This window comes from Oenanthe melanoleuca, chromosome 7, assembly GCF_029582105.1.
Source record: "Oenanthe melanoleuca isolate GR-GAL-2019-014 chromosome 7, OMel1.0, whole genome shotgun sequence".
Taxonomy (NCBI): Eukaryota; Metazoa; Chordata; class Aves; order Passeriformes; family Muscicapidae; genus Oenanthe; species Oenanthe melanoleuca.
Genome location: NC_079341.1, coordinates 35,349,690 through 35,363,978, shown reverse-complemented (window position 1 = coordinate 35,363,978; position 14,289 = coordinate 35,349,690). Strand labels below are relative to the sequence as shown.

At 45.6% G+C, this 14,289-nt stretch overlaps 1 protein-coding gene across 1 annotated transcript; it reads left to right on the top strand.

The window, feature by feature from the left end:
• The first annotated feature begins 329 nt into the window (after positions 1–329).
• RND3 (Rho family GTPase 3) lies at positions 330–13,694 on the top strand. Its single transcript, XM_056496656.1, has 5 exons — positions 330–682; positions 1,286–1,373; positions 7,455–7,564; positions 8,859–8,993; positions 11,730–13,694. The coding sequence occupies exons 1-5, from the start codon at positions 533–535 to the stop codon at positions 11,979–11,981; spliced, it is 735 nt and encodes a 244-aa protein (XP_056352631.1). The 5' UTR covers positions 330–532; the 3' UTR covers positions 11,982–13,694.
• The last annotated feature ends 595 nt before the right edge of the window (positions 13,695–14,289 follow it).

Below are 14,289 nucleotides of genomic sequence, written 5' to 3'. Positions count from 1 at the left end.
CCCCCTGAGGGATCCCACCCCACCTCTGGAGGTCGCACAGCTGCGGATGGCGCAGTTCCCTTTCCGTCCGCTGCCATTTACAGATGAAACCCCTCACTAAACACGGCAGCCCCTCCTGTAACCCCTGCTTTAGCCCCTGCTTTAATCCCCGCTTTACCCCCGCTCTAACCCCCCTTCAGGCCCCCGTGGCTCCGAGGGCCCGTCGCTGCCCCTAGGGGGCGCACTGCCCCGGCGGCGCGTGCCGGGGGGCGTGGCCCGCGCTGTGATTGGCGGTTGCGAGGCTATAAATAGGAGTGGGCGGCGGGGGGACAAAGCAGTGAGCGCGGGACCGGCGGGCGGGCGGCGTGTCCGCGTCTGTGCCTCTTTCACCGCAGAGGCTTTATTGTGTTTTTTACATTATTTTTTTGCCTTTTCGCGAGGAATTCGGGTGTGGTTTTTTGCTTTTTTTTTTTTTTTTTTTTTTTTTTTTTTTTTTTTTTTTTTTTTTTCATCTTCTATCGTGGCCGGCCGGGAGGGACTTAAGGGGAGATCAATGAAGGAAAGAAGAGCGAGCCAGAAGTTATCGAGCAAGGCTGTGATGGATCCCAACCAGAACGTGAAGTGCAAGATCGTGGTGGTGGGGGACAGCCAGTGCGGGAAGACGGCGCTGCTCCACGTCTTTGCCAAGGATTGCTTCCCTGAGGTGAGCGGGACGGGGCCGGGATCGGCACCGGGGGATGGGATCGGCACCGGGAGCGGGCCGGGATCGGTACCGGGGCTGGGATCAGTAAGGGGAGCAGGCGGGGATCGGCACCGGGAGCGGGCCGGGATCAGTAAGGGGAGCAGGCGGGGATCGGCACCGGGGCTGGGATGGGCGAGGGGAGCGGCGGGAGATTAGCACCGGGAGCGGGCCGGGATCGGTACCGGGGCTGGGATCGGCACCGGGGTCCGGCTGGGGATCGACACCGGGATCCGGGAAGGATCAGCACCGGAGTCCGGCCGGGATCAGCCCCGGTATCGGCACCGGGGTCAGGCGGGGATCGGCACCGGGATCTGGGCAGGATCAGCACCGGGATCCGGGCAGGATCAGCACCGGGATCCGGGCAGGATCAGCACCGGGGTCAGGCGGGGATCGGCACCGGGATCCAGGCGGGATCGGTACCGGGATCCGGGCAGGATCAGCGCCAGGGTCCGGCTGGGGATCGGTACCGGGAGCGGGCGGGGATCCGACCGGGATCAGCCCCGGTATCGGCCCCGGGGCGGCGGCGCTGGGCGCGGGTCTGACCGTGCCGTCTCCTCCCGGCAGAGCTACGTCCCCACCGTGTTCGAGAACTACACGGCCAGCTTCGAGATCGACACGCAGCGCATCGAGCTCAGCCTCTGGGACACCTCGGGTGAGCGCTCCCCGGCAGTCCGGGTGGGATTTTTGGGCAAGAATCTCGGCTGTGCTTGCAGGATCTCCTTGTGTGAGGGTGTGGGCAAGGTTTGTCAGCATTGCAGGGGATGTGTGCTCACCTGCCTGGCTGGAAGGAGAGTTTTGGGGGGCTCCTTCGGCTCCTCTGCTGCCTGCGAACCCCGCTCTGCCTTGTGTGCTAATGGTGAATTATTTCAGCTCGCTCTGGAGCTCCTTGGTTTTTTACAAAGCCTAGCACTTTTCATTTAGAGAGTCTTTAAAGCCAGGAGCGGCTTTTAGGGAAAACCTTTAGAATTTCTCTCTGATTCTCTGGGAAGCAGAGGGAAGCATCCTTTCCCCCATCAGGGCTTTTTATTCTGTGTTTTACCTGGAAGAAGCCGGCTGAGATGTCTCAGAGTGTGAGGGCTTTGGTGCTTGGCTGGCTGTGCTCACATGTTGAGACAGGAGCTCCTCTAGATCCGCCTGTCGTTGATAATTTGGATAATTGGGCTGCACTTACAGCCAGGGGGGTGGAGGAGCACCCCAAAATCCCAGTGCTGGAGAAAAGCATGGGGAGCCAGAGTGGATGTCCAGGGGGGAAGGAATGACACCAGGAACCATTACCAGAGGTGTGGATCAACATCATCTGCAGAGCTGATTGGAAAAAAAAAATAAAATTAAAAAAAAATCATCGTGGAGGAGCTTGGCAGAACACACAATCCCTCCCTCTCTCTTTAATGCTGAATTTGGACCCGGCAGTTTCTCCTCAGTGTGACAGCAGTTCTTTTACCAGGAATGAAAATGTTAATCCCTGTTTAAAGAGGAGTTTAGGCGGCGGGTTGGCTTCCCTCTTGCTGTTGAGGAAATTATTCCAAATTCTTGCAACACGATTGCTGGGAAAAGGCAGCTCTGCCCACAACCAGTATCAGCTTTGCTCTGAGCTGATTTTTTTTTTTTTTTTTCTTCATCTTATGCCAAGTGAGACTTGCAGATTTCTGGAGTATGTCTGGTTGGAGCTTTCATGCTGATTACTAAGCTGGCTGGAATTATGGAGCGAGGGCTTGTTAAAAATTAATAGTTATTTTGGAAAATGTTATCTTTATTAAAATACAGCACGCACGTAGGCTGGAGATGGGAAGGTTTGGAATCTGTTTGTCAAAGGCTGGAGACACCCATGGAATGAAATATTCCCTAGCACTTCAAAGGACAAAAGCAGTGGAAGAAAAAACACCTGCCAGCCTTTTGTCCTCTGTCCTGGAACTCAGAGAAAATGTGGTTGAGTCAGAAGCTTGAGACCAAGTGGGTGATTTGTCTGACATCCCAAAGTGAAGAGGAAATATTGAAGGATCCAGTGCTTGGTTTTACAGAGTGTTGCTGAGTGGATCCTCTGCCTGTGGGACTCTGGATGAGGAATTTGGGCTCACCCAGTGCAAAAAGCCAGCCCTGCCCAAGCCCATTTACCCAGAACAAAATCACATCAGCAGATAAGAGACAGCAGAAGATAAGGGAGTGTTTTAGCCTTATCTGAAAGTCTTGGTAATTTAATTTTTACAAGTCTTTGTCCTGGTCCTCTGCTGAGTTAGAGGAGATGTCTGAATTGCATTTTTGAAACAGGACTAAATCTAATTAACTTGAAAAGATGGCTGATCATTGCAGCATGGGGGAGGTGATGGCTGCAGTTTTTGTGGTGCTTGAATATCTCCTGGGAGGGGGGAAAAGATGCTGTTTAATTGAGTTTATTGCAGAATGCTGCAGATACTTCCAAGGTGACTCAATCAGCATTTTGTATTCATCCTTAACTCTTTTTTTAACTGGCAGCATTTAGCAACCTTCCCAATTAGTCCCTTGAATTAAAATTGATAATTGGGTTTTGTAGTGAATCCTTTGGAAGGATGTTCTGCCACTTCCAACTCTTTTGTTTTTTTTTTTTTTTTTTGCTCACTGGGAAAATCAGAAAAGCTGTGGTTAAAACAGTTGTGTTAGGGTGAGAACAGGCCCTGCTGCCACAGTTTTGGTTTATAATTCTTTATATACCAACAAGAATAACAATGTGCTTTTCCTAAAGAACTTTCAGCTGTCATGCAACTGATAGAAAAATTTAAATTCATTGGGGAGTTGTTGTTGCATCTTGGATTTGCCCATAGGAATATGGGACAAGTAAGAGTGGAATGGAAGGGGAAGGTTCATTATTCAAATGTTTGCTGGTGCTGTCTAGTTCTGCAAGTCATTAGAAGGATTTAAATTAGCCACAGCATTAAGGGAAGCACTTGCCAAGTTGAATTTCAATGGGGTTTGGGACTAGCAGCCCTCTCTGAAAGCAGGAATGTCTGGTTGCAATCTCACTACACCATAAATTACTCTGCTCTGTGGTAACATGTGGCAGTCCTGAGCTGTTTGGGAGCTCTGTGCTTCTTGTGTGAAGTGAAATATTTAAAGTTTCTCCAGGTTAAAGCTTCATCTTGCACTTTCAGGGCCACTGTGAAGCAAAAAAATCTGTTAGTTGCCTTTATCTACCATCTAATCTGCATTTACCAAGTTTTTTTTGCTCCTTTGATATTTATATTTCTTGCTAGGACAACAGCAGCTCTGGCTTAGAAATGCCATTAATTAGGTGTACATACTTGTGTCTCCCTAAAATGTGTTTTAGGGGCTTTCTTTATTGCTTGAACTGTGGCCACTCCAATAAAATAATTCTCAACAGGGCCAGAAATACTTACAACTGCTGGGGATTAGCAAGTAATTAAATCCAGAAGGGCTTTGGAGCTGGGAGTCAAGTTAGTTTTGCTGGGATTTTTTGACTGTATACAAAGTACTCAGTGTCCATATAGAAACAGGAATTAATTGGAAAGTTTGGTGCTGAAACCTTTCAGGTGAAAGCTGAAACTTGGAGGAATTCAAGTTGCTAATTCCCCAAATTCCCTGGCAGGAAGGATTGCAAAGGAAAAAAGCCCAGTGCTGTCTTGGCCTCCCAGTTTTCTTGCACCTTGGCTGTTGAATTTTGAGATTTTCTGTTTTTAATTGCCCATTTTAGCAGGGTTTTCTTATTGCTTTTACAAGGGGATTAATTACAATTCATTCCTGGGATTGCCAAGTGCTCTCCCAAAATTTTCCTTTGGAGGTGTGATCACACAGAAAACTGGGAATATTTTGATATCTCTTTGCTTGAAGATAAGCTGCAAAAATGAGGTGAAAATGCACCTCAGCCACCCCAGGATTTTTGGGTTTATTTATTTTATTTTTTTATTTTTAAGGAGGAAAACCATCAGCAGTGAAGGAGCTCTTTGGAGCAGCCAGTGTTTGCTGTTTGCTGTGATAATTATTGAGCCCAAGGCTTTGGGAGTGAGAATGCTGCTGTTCATCTGTTGTTCTTTCACTTGGCTGGGCTCCAAAAGGCTCCAAAGCCTAATTCCTGGTGGCTGCTTGCTGGTGTGGAAATAGGAAAGTCTTGCCTGTCACTGAGCCCTCCTGGTACCTTCAAGTAGTGCTAAACCACCCCAAAATTCAATAATAATGTAATTCTCTTCTTTATTAAGATAGCAATATTAAAACCTAAAATTTAAACTTATGCCCTGGAGGCCAACCCCAACCATCTTGCTGGGGAAGGGTTTTATTTCTGTCTAAAAGCTGAATTTCTGTTGGACTCTGCATGAAACATAAGGTTTCAAAAGTAGATCATCCTTAATGTTGCAAGTATTTTTGGCTGAAATTATTGAAGCTGCCAAACAAATTAAAAGTTTTTTTTAAAAAAGGAGAATTACAGCTGGAATAAATGTCCAGCACAAAGGAAAATGAACTACAGCCTTATCAGCAACTCCTTGATAAAACTACAAAACCACCCATGTTGTCCTTGCCAAAAATGTTTTATTTTGCAGGAACAGAATCCCAAACACAAATAGGCTTTTTTTTTTTTTTCTTTTCTTTTCTTCTTTTTTTTTTTTCTCTCCCCACAAATACCATGGCTCCAGTTCCACATTCTCCTTCTGTTTTCGAGGGTTGGCAGGGCTTCAAAATCTGCAAAAGGAACATGAGAAAGAGGGAGCAGCCTGGCTGGGCTGTGCTGGAGTTGTCTGTTCAGACTTGAGTGAGCCTCATTCCTGACATTCCTGCCTTCTGAGGGTTTCTCTGGGCAGAGGGATGGAAATGCCAGCTTGAATAGTGCACACTGAGGGCTGCAGCCCCTCTTTATTTGCACTGGGATAAAGGTTTGGTTAGAAATGAGAGCAGGAAATTTCCCTTTGTGGGTCCTGCAGCTTGAAATGGGCTCTGTTTGTTCTGCCTGGAGAAAAACTTGGGGAATATCCCTCCTAAACTTGCTAAAAGTGCTTTTATTCCAGCTCAGCAACTGAAATAAAAATTCAGAGAGGGGGGAAAAAGAAAAGCAAAGCAGGCAGCTGCTGGGGCTGGAGGTGAGACTGTGTGTGTACATAAATACATCTCCTGGACATATAAGGGATCCCTGGAGCTGCTGAGTGAGCCCAGAGGTATTTGTGTGAGGAATGAGTTTCTGGGTGAGGCTTTGCTGAGACTCCTTTCTAGCCAGCAGCCATTAAGGGCTCCCTGAGTCCTGCCCTGGCTTGCTGCAGCTCAGGGGGATGTGGCAGTGCTTCAGTGGCACCCAGGTGGCTCTTGGTGGCACTTGGTTGTTGTGTCCAGGAGAAATAAGGCAGCCCTGGGGCTGCAGGGTGAATAACCAGCCCTGGGGTGCAGGACAGGAGATCCTGGGGTGTAATTAGCAGTGGAAAATTATTATTGATAGCTGCAGTCAGTGATGAGCTGCAGGTCAGATTTGTTCCCAAGGTGTCATTTGTGCTGAGCTCAGCTGCACTGGGGTGTGAAGAGCCTTTGGTGACAGCTGCCTCTCTGTCACATTGACATCATTTACAGAGATGAGCATTGGAATTAAATCCTTCTCCTCCACCAAATCACCTTCTGCTGCCTGCTTTGGTCATGCTGCACTCCCCGTGTGCTGTGCCTCATTTCAAAAACAACATTCCTGGCATTCCCTTCTGCAACAGCCTGGGCTGTCTGTCAGGGAAAAACTTGAGGAATTCCTCTAATCCAGTTCATAATCAGAGACCTTACTGCCAATTAGTTCTGGAGAGCTGGGAAACTGGTGGGGTAATGAGCTGATAACCCCCAAACTCCTGGAAACTGGGTCCTCCTGCTGGGTGTTCCATGCTGTGCTCTAGGGTCTGCATGGATTTTTTCCATGGAAAAAATACAGAAATAAGGATGTATGATGAGTGAGAAAATGAATTTTGAATTGGTTTAAATGCCCTTTTAAATGCATTTTTCTCAGGAAGCAAAGCTCAGCACAGTTGAGGCCAAACCTAATGGTGGTTGAGTGACTGCAACTTCTGAGAAAAAACAAAGATTTTTTTTTTTTTTTTTTTTTTTTTTTTTTTTTCCCCCAACCTGTTACCAGATTGTCCAGATGATTAAGATGCAATATTTAACTCTGGACAGGTTTTAACTTTTCACATCATGACTGTTGTTAAGGCAAACAGAAAACCCCTTCACAGGCTGCAAATAAAACAAGCACAAAGAGCAGCACTGTACCTACATCTGTTCCCCCAGATTACTAAATTAGCTTTGATCTTGTTGATAAAAATCTGGTTTATGGGCTAAACATAAACATTTATTGCAAGCTTTATTGGCTTACAGATTAATGAGGCTTTTTGTGACAGATAACTTGCCTGCCTGCCTACAGGATTGGGATTTTTCCCTGCTGGAAATCTGTTTCCTGCAACAAGTTCTTTCAATTTGAAGCAAGAGTTTCTCCTAAACATTGCCAATGTGACAACTAAAGATGCTTTTTGCACTTGGAGCTGTTTGTTTTAAATTAACTGCTAGGCAAATCAAAACTGAGAGGTTTCATTCTGCTTTAGAAAAAGCTTTTTGGAGTTGAAGGATTTGTTGGTTGATGCCTTCAACTTGGCCTGACCCCATTTTCCCTCTTGGGAGCATGCTGAGTGTTTGCTGGGTGATGGATCACTGGGGGGTTGTCACTGCATGGTTTCTGAGTGGCTGCAGGAAGAGGAAAAGAGCAATTAATGAAGATTTTGGGTTGCTTTCCCTGCAGGCTCTCCTTACTACGACAACGTCCGCCCGCTCTCCTACCCCGACTCGGATGCTGTCCTGATCTGCTTTGACATCAGTCGGCCAGAAACCCTGGACAGTGTCCTAAAAAAGGCAAGTGTTTGAGCAGCCCTGAGCACAGAACTCAGCTTGGAATCCCTGCAGTGGTGCTGCTCCTATGCTGGAAACTTCCACTTGGTTTCTTCTAATGGAGCGATGACAGGAGGGTGCTTTGATTTGTTTGGAAGGGCTGGATGTTAATTGAAAACAAAATCTCACTAATGGACACTTGGAGCTGAAGGAAATTCTCATTCCTCAGCCCTGAGACAGCAAGGGGGTTGTTGGGGGTGGTGTGAGGTGCTGTAAGAAAAATTGTCTCTCACGTGTTCCTGTGACAGGGTTAGGAAACTTTGCTGGGTTGCAGGGATGGCTAAAAATTATCTGCAGAGTGTTTGGACTTGTGCCATGGCCTTACATAATTTGGGAGCCAGTGACAAATGCCTCTGGAAGCCACCAGCAGAGCTTGCAGTGAGACAGAAATGCAGCCCTGCCCCAAACCCTCCATGAGGTCACTGATCCGAGCTTGTGTCAGCCTTCCCATGAGCTCAGACGTGGAATTTTCATAATCAGCCTCTGTGTTTGCAAGGTGGTCCTGCTCCCTTCCCTGGCTGCTGAGCATGACTCAACTTCACTGTGGTTTTGGGGCTTAATGACCTGAAATTCCTTTTTTTTTTTTCTTTCCCCTGAGGCTGGAGCCAGTGATTCTTGTCTCACTGGGATAAATTGCCTTACAATGCTCTGAATAGCCAACAAAAAAATACTTCAAAACTACTCTCTCTGTGTGAAAAAGCATCCAGAACTGTGGTTTTTCTGCCTCTGCTAATTCTGGTTATTTAATTCTGCAAGAGATCTTAATGCTTTAAAACCCAAATTATAGCCTTAAATTTTAGGGAGTATCATCTGTTTTGGATTATGGGTGAAACCAAATCAGTTTATCCCAAGTTCTGACTGAGGGGCTCGTTGCTGGGGCTGATCTGTGATGTTTTAGGTGTGAGAATGCAGCAATAATCCCACATTCAGCCCTGCTGGTGTTGTGGTTGTGAAGGTGGGGACAGCATTTCTGCACCTGGCTGGGGCTGGGTGTGGGAAACAACAGCTCTGCAAACCTTTGCTCATGTGGGTAAACAATCTCATTCCCTGCTGATTAGTAAGCCAGTGGAATTCATGAGTGTGTGAGATAGGAAGATTTATTTCATCCTTGACCAAACTCTTGCTGCAGCAAAAATCACCTGGAAGGCAAATCCAACCATTACTTCAAAAACATTCCGGCTTGGGGACATCAGATTAAAATCTTTACACCCATTGCTTCTCTGAGTTTTTAAACAAGCACCACCTCCCAATTTTGCAGTGGAAAGGGGAGATCCAGGAGTTCTGCCCCAACACCAAGATGCTGCTGGTGGGCTGCAAGTCGGACCTGCGCACCGACGTCAGCACGCTGGTGGAGCTCTCCAACCACAGGCAGACCCCTGTCTCCTATGACCAGGTGGGTGCCACCCCTCCTCTGGCCTCCCAAAGGGAATGAAAACCCCATTTCTATCCCAGGAACCCTCACTGAGAGCAGCTTTTCCCTCTCAGTGCAGCCTGAAGTTGAGATTTGTGCCTCTGGTGTGGGTGGGTTTGAAAATGATTTTTCACAGCACATCATAAAACCATCCCTTTAAACATCATCTTTCTGCTTGCAAATTGTTTTTTAGGTGAGTTGTAAAAACAAACTTCCTGCTTTTCTGTGCCTGCACTCACCAGAGATGTAGATAAAAGGTGATGCATGCTGTTTATTCAGTGACAAATGGGTGAAATTGCTGTCTGCAGACTTCAGACTGAAATGTTTGGCTTTAGAATCATGACATCATATTGGAATAGATAATGTCATGATTCTAATGTCACCTTGTCCCTCCTCCTGAAGGTGCAGCAAAGCCCAGATGAGTTAATTCCTGATGAGTTCTTTGCTCCTGGGGAAGGGAGAAGTTTGGAGGCTGGAGAAAGGGAAAGGAATCAGGTCATGGGAGCAGCTCTGAGCCTCCCTGCATTGCTCACAGTGTGTGATCCCTCCTGGCAGCTGAGTCACCCTGTGGGAGGGACAGTGGCACCTGCAGAGTCACCTCAGTGACTTTAGCACCACTTTGGGATGCTTTGTCCCTCATGTTTTCCAAACCAGCAGCTCCTGATGTGGGGTACTAAGGCTGCAGTTTGGCAAAACTTTAAAATCAAGTTTTTCCATGCTGGCAGGTGGATTTTTTTTTTTTCTGTGAATTCACAGCAGGAGTCAGCTGCTCCTAAAATCCCTTTCTGGCTAAGGCAGGATGGAATCAGAGCTTTTCCCATTGCTCTGAGCTCCTGCAGGAAGCACAGGGAGGGAAGGACAGGCTGGTGTCACCCTGCTCCAGCTCCACCTGAGCAAACATTTCTGGGGCTCAGCCCAGAGGGAGTTGAGATGTGGAACTCCTGCTGCCTTATCAGCCTCTCCCCTCAGCAGTGATAAGGTGCCTGCATCACTGCAGGGCAGACTGGGGTTGGTGCCATCAGGGGTGGGCTTGGATTTTGTCATTTAGTAAAGATTCACCCCCCAGAAATCAAATTCCCTTGGAGCAGCTCCCAGGTTTGTTCTGTTTTGTTTTTTTCACATAATGCTGGATTGTGTTCCAGTAGCAAAATCAAGGATATGGGGAAAGATTCATCCCTCAGAAATCAAATTCCCTTGGAACAACTCCTGTTTTTTTGGTGTTTTTTTTGTTGTTTTTTTCCACATAATTCTGTATTGTGCTCCAGTAACAAAATCCACCACGGGATCCTGAGCTATTGTCATCTGTCACATGTTGGGATGTTTGCCTTGTGCTGCTGGAGCAAATATCCCTGCTTGGCTTAAAATCACAAAAAAGGGCTCCTATAACCCCTCATGTTCTTGTTCCCTTTTTTCCCCTATCAGGAAGTTGATGGAATTATCCCAGAGCACATTTCCCTGAGAACTTTGCCCTTTTCCTGCAGCTCTAACAGGCTCTGCTCCAGGTCAGGGCACTGAATTTCTCTTTGGAGATTTCAGGTTTCAACCTGGAAACTTCCACATTTTCCAAGAAATTCCCACATTCAAATTAAGGTGAAACTGCTGAAAAAGCCTCACTCAGACAATTCAGGTTTTTGCAGTTTTTTGCAGTCACTGAGCTGCTCTTCTTTTCCAATTTATCAGCACAGCAGATAAAGCTTGGACACTTTTAACTCCTTCTGGGAGCAAAGCTCTCTTTATTTTCCAAAATCAGCTGTTGGAACTTTGGATTTTCCAGGGAAACTGCACAGAGCTGGAATTGTGAGGATTGCTCAAGATTTTGCACAACTTTGTATTGATCACATGTTCTTTTTTCCTCTTAGGGTGCAAAAATATCCAAATTTAAAATAAAAAAAAAAGGGCTCTTATAACCCCTCATGCCCTTTTTCCTTTTTTTACCCTGTTCCCTGGCTAGAACTTGATGGAATTATCCCAGAGCACATTTCCCTGAGAACTTTGCCCTTTTCCTGCAGCTCTAACAGGCTCTGCTCCAGGTCAGGGCACTGAATTTCTCTTTGGAGATTTCAGGTTTCAACCTGGAAACTTCCACATTTTCCAGGAAATTCCCACATCCAAATTAAGGCTGAAGAGACCTCCCTCAAGTATTTTTTACAGTTATTTATTTGCAGTCACTGAGCTGCTCTTCTCTCCCAGTTTTTGTTTATCAGCACAGCTCATAAGGCATGGACACTTTTAACTCCTCCTGGTTGCAAATCTCTGTTTATTTTCCCCATTTCCTCCCAGTTTTTCCCCAATTTTCCCCCCATTTTTCCCCAATTTTCCCAGTTTTTTTTTTCCCATTTTTCCCCATTTTTTCTTCAATTTTCCCATTTTTTCACATTTTTCTCCCCATTTTTTCTCCCCATTTTTTCTCCTCATTTTTTCTCCCCATTTTTTCTCCCCATTTTTCCTCCCCCCATTTTCCCCCCATTTTTCTCCCCAGTTTTTCCCCGTTTTTCCCCCCATTTTTTTCTCCCCAATTTTTTTTTAGTTTTCCCCCAGTTTTTCCCCAATTTATGTTTATCAGCACACCAAATAATGCTTGAACACTTGTTTAACAAATCAGGTTTTCCAGGGGAAACAGCACAGAGCTGGAATTGTGAAGATTGCTGAAGGAAGATTTTTGCACAACTTGTTATTGATCACATGTTCTTTTTCTTTTTTTTTTTTTTTTCCCCTCAGGGTGCAAATATGGCCAAACAGATTGGAGCAGCCACATACATTGAATGCTCAGCCTTACAGTCAGAAAACAGTGTCAGAGACATTTTCCACGTTGCCACCCTGGCTTGTGTGAACAAAACAAACAAAAATGTGAAAAGAAACAAATCTCAGAGGGCCACAAAGAGAATTTCACACATGCCTGGCAGGCCAGAACTGTCCACAGTGGCCACAGACTTGAGAAAGGACAAAGCCAAGAGTTGCACAGTGATGTGAAGGAGCTGGGAATTCCTGCAGCAGGAGGAGGAGGAAGATCCAGGAGGGGTTTGGAGCTCAATGAAGTCACAGCCACAGGGTGTTTTGTGTTTTTTCTGCCAGTGCTTTCATGGAGATTTCTCCTCTTGTGTCAGACTGTGCTTAAAGGACTGAGCAGCAGGAGGAAAAGGCTCTGAGAGATGTGGCATCAGGAATTTCTGTTGAAGACAATGCCAAAAAAAATTAATAATAATAATAATAAAAGGGAAAATGTTTGATTGTGCTGAGAGAAGAGAGAATGGTTGGGAAAATAACCCTGCAGAGGAGAGATGTCATGGACAGTGGATGTTTCTTTTGTGCTCTGCTCCTGGATGCTACCACTTTGATTTCATTCAAATAATACTTTAATGGGATTTTATTTTTAATGAAGACATTATTAATGCACCCTTCTCATTAAGGAACTACCCCTGTGACCTTAGAGTTGGTTTCCCAAAGGATTTGATCTCATTTTTTCTTTTTTTAAGTAGCTGATTGTGAAAATGGAGAGGATACTGAGGCCTGTGTGTCACCTGGAGGAAAAAATTTTGGAGAATTTTGGAGTTTTGCCTTCCTGATCCACGGTGGGGATGAAGACAAGTGTTTGAGGATTCCCAAAGTTTCTGTGGAGATGAGATGGATCAGATTTGGGGGGGAGGGGAGTTCCTGCAGGTTCCTCTTTGTGGTTGTGGTGTGGAAATGGTGCCAGTGCTGGTGTTCTGTGTGCTGTAGCTTCAAGTGGGAGGTGCTGAGAGCTCTGATGGAAAATATCCCATAATTTTCCAGCCCTTGACCATTCCTTAAGCCTTACTGCCCACCTGGGGAAGCCCCAAAAATCCCCTTTGGGCTTCTCCCAGGAGCTGGGGAACTCATGGATCCCACAGAAAACTATCCTGGGATGTTAAAAAAAACAAAATCCTGCAGATGAGCCAGCAGAGCCTTTGGTGCTGCTCCTCATTCTGGGGAGGAAATGGGGTCTGAAGAACTGTGAGGCCTTAAGGGGTCCCCAGTGGGAACTGGATCCTGCCCTTAATTTTAGGATGAACACAAAAATCAATCCTGGAATGGGGTGAACTGCTTCATCCAATCCCTTTTTTGCTGTTGTTACACTGAATTAAATCAGCCTTTTCCAATGGTTTGCAGCTCCTCCTGACCCTCCAAACTTGCCCCAAAGGAAGGAGACAAAGCTCTGAGCTGGCTGGTTTTTGCTTGTGGAGGACAAGCATTTCATTGCCAATGGTGATGCTTCATTTTTGAAGTGTTTAAAAAAAAAAAAAGCTCTGTTCACTCATGCAAAGGTAAAGGTGAACTCATCATTCAGTCTCAGTTCTGTGTGTTCCCAGCACTTTGTTTCATCTGAGAAAAGAAAACAAATCTCACTCCCATTCTGGTTATTTCCCACAAAAAAAGGAAAAAAAAAAAAAGAAAAAATAAAGACATTTTTGATCACCATAATAAGCTTTTAACTGATGCAACAGTGCTCTTAGGGCAGTATTACAAAATAGCTGGTAAGTGCTTCTTTCTGTATTTAAATATTGTGGAAAAAATAAGTTATAACTGTTATAAAGCAGGACATTCATTACCTTTTTTTTTTTTTTTAATTGTTGAAGTCACTTTGTATGTTTGGTTAATGTTTCTGCAGTATTTATTAAAATACCATTTTTTTTTCTTTGAATTAAAAAACGACAAAAAAAGGAATTTTCTCGTTGTGGAGATGGCCTTTGTGTGGCAGTTCATTAATAATTGTGTGTTTAATTGTGCTGGGGTTTGAGTTGGAATCTTTCTCTTGCAACAGCTTTTTGAGCATCAAATTTTCCACTTTGCTGTGGGTTCCTGCTCAAGAGTTGTTTCCCAAAAATGCCAGAGGCAGAGGAGCAGAGCAAACACGTGGGGGTTGCTTTGCTTTGCCTCTCAAGCTGAATTTTCACATTTTCAAATTCAGCTTTCAGGTTGTTCTTTGCCAGAAAAAACTAATTCTCAGCTCAGGGCTGCTCCTGCTGCTGGGAGATCCTTGGAATTGTGAGTTTTGCTGGAATTCCAGAACCTGCAGCTCCATCCTCCCCTTCACCCAGGCTGGAAAGCTGGGAATTGTCTCCCTGTGGTGATTCCATTTTTCAGGATTCCCATCTCAGAATTCCCAGCAGTTCATTCCCTGTTCCCTGGGACTGCCCTGATGTTCCTGGTGATTTACCAGCTCTGGAGGTGCTGTAATTAATGAGTGAGGGTTAATTAATTATCCAAACTCTCCCTGTCATCACCATCTGAAGGTGTTTTTGGTGTTTCCATCTGTAAC

What these genes read in the sequence shown, in the direction of transcription:
- RND3 (XM_056496656.1), top strand. Translation starts at nt 533, where the DNA reads ATGAAGGAAAGAAGAGCGAGCCAGAAGTTATCGAGCAAGGCTGTGATG. An exon ending in CCAAGGATTGCTTCCCTGAG is followed by an intron (nt 683 to 1,285) that starts GTGAGCGGGACG and finishes TCCTCCCGGCAG; the next exon opens with AGCTACGTCCCCACCGTGTT. An exon ending in CCCCTGTCTCCTATGACCAG is followed by an intron (nt 8,994 to 11,729) that starts GTGGGTGCCACC and finishes TTTTCCCCTCAG; the next exon opens with GGTGCAAATATGGCCAAACA.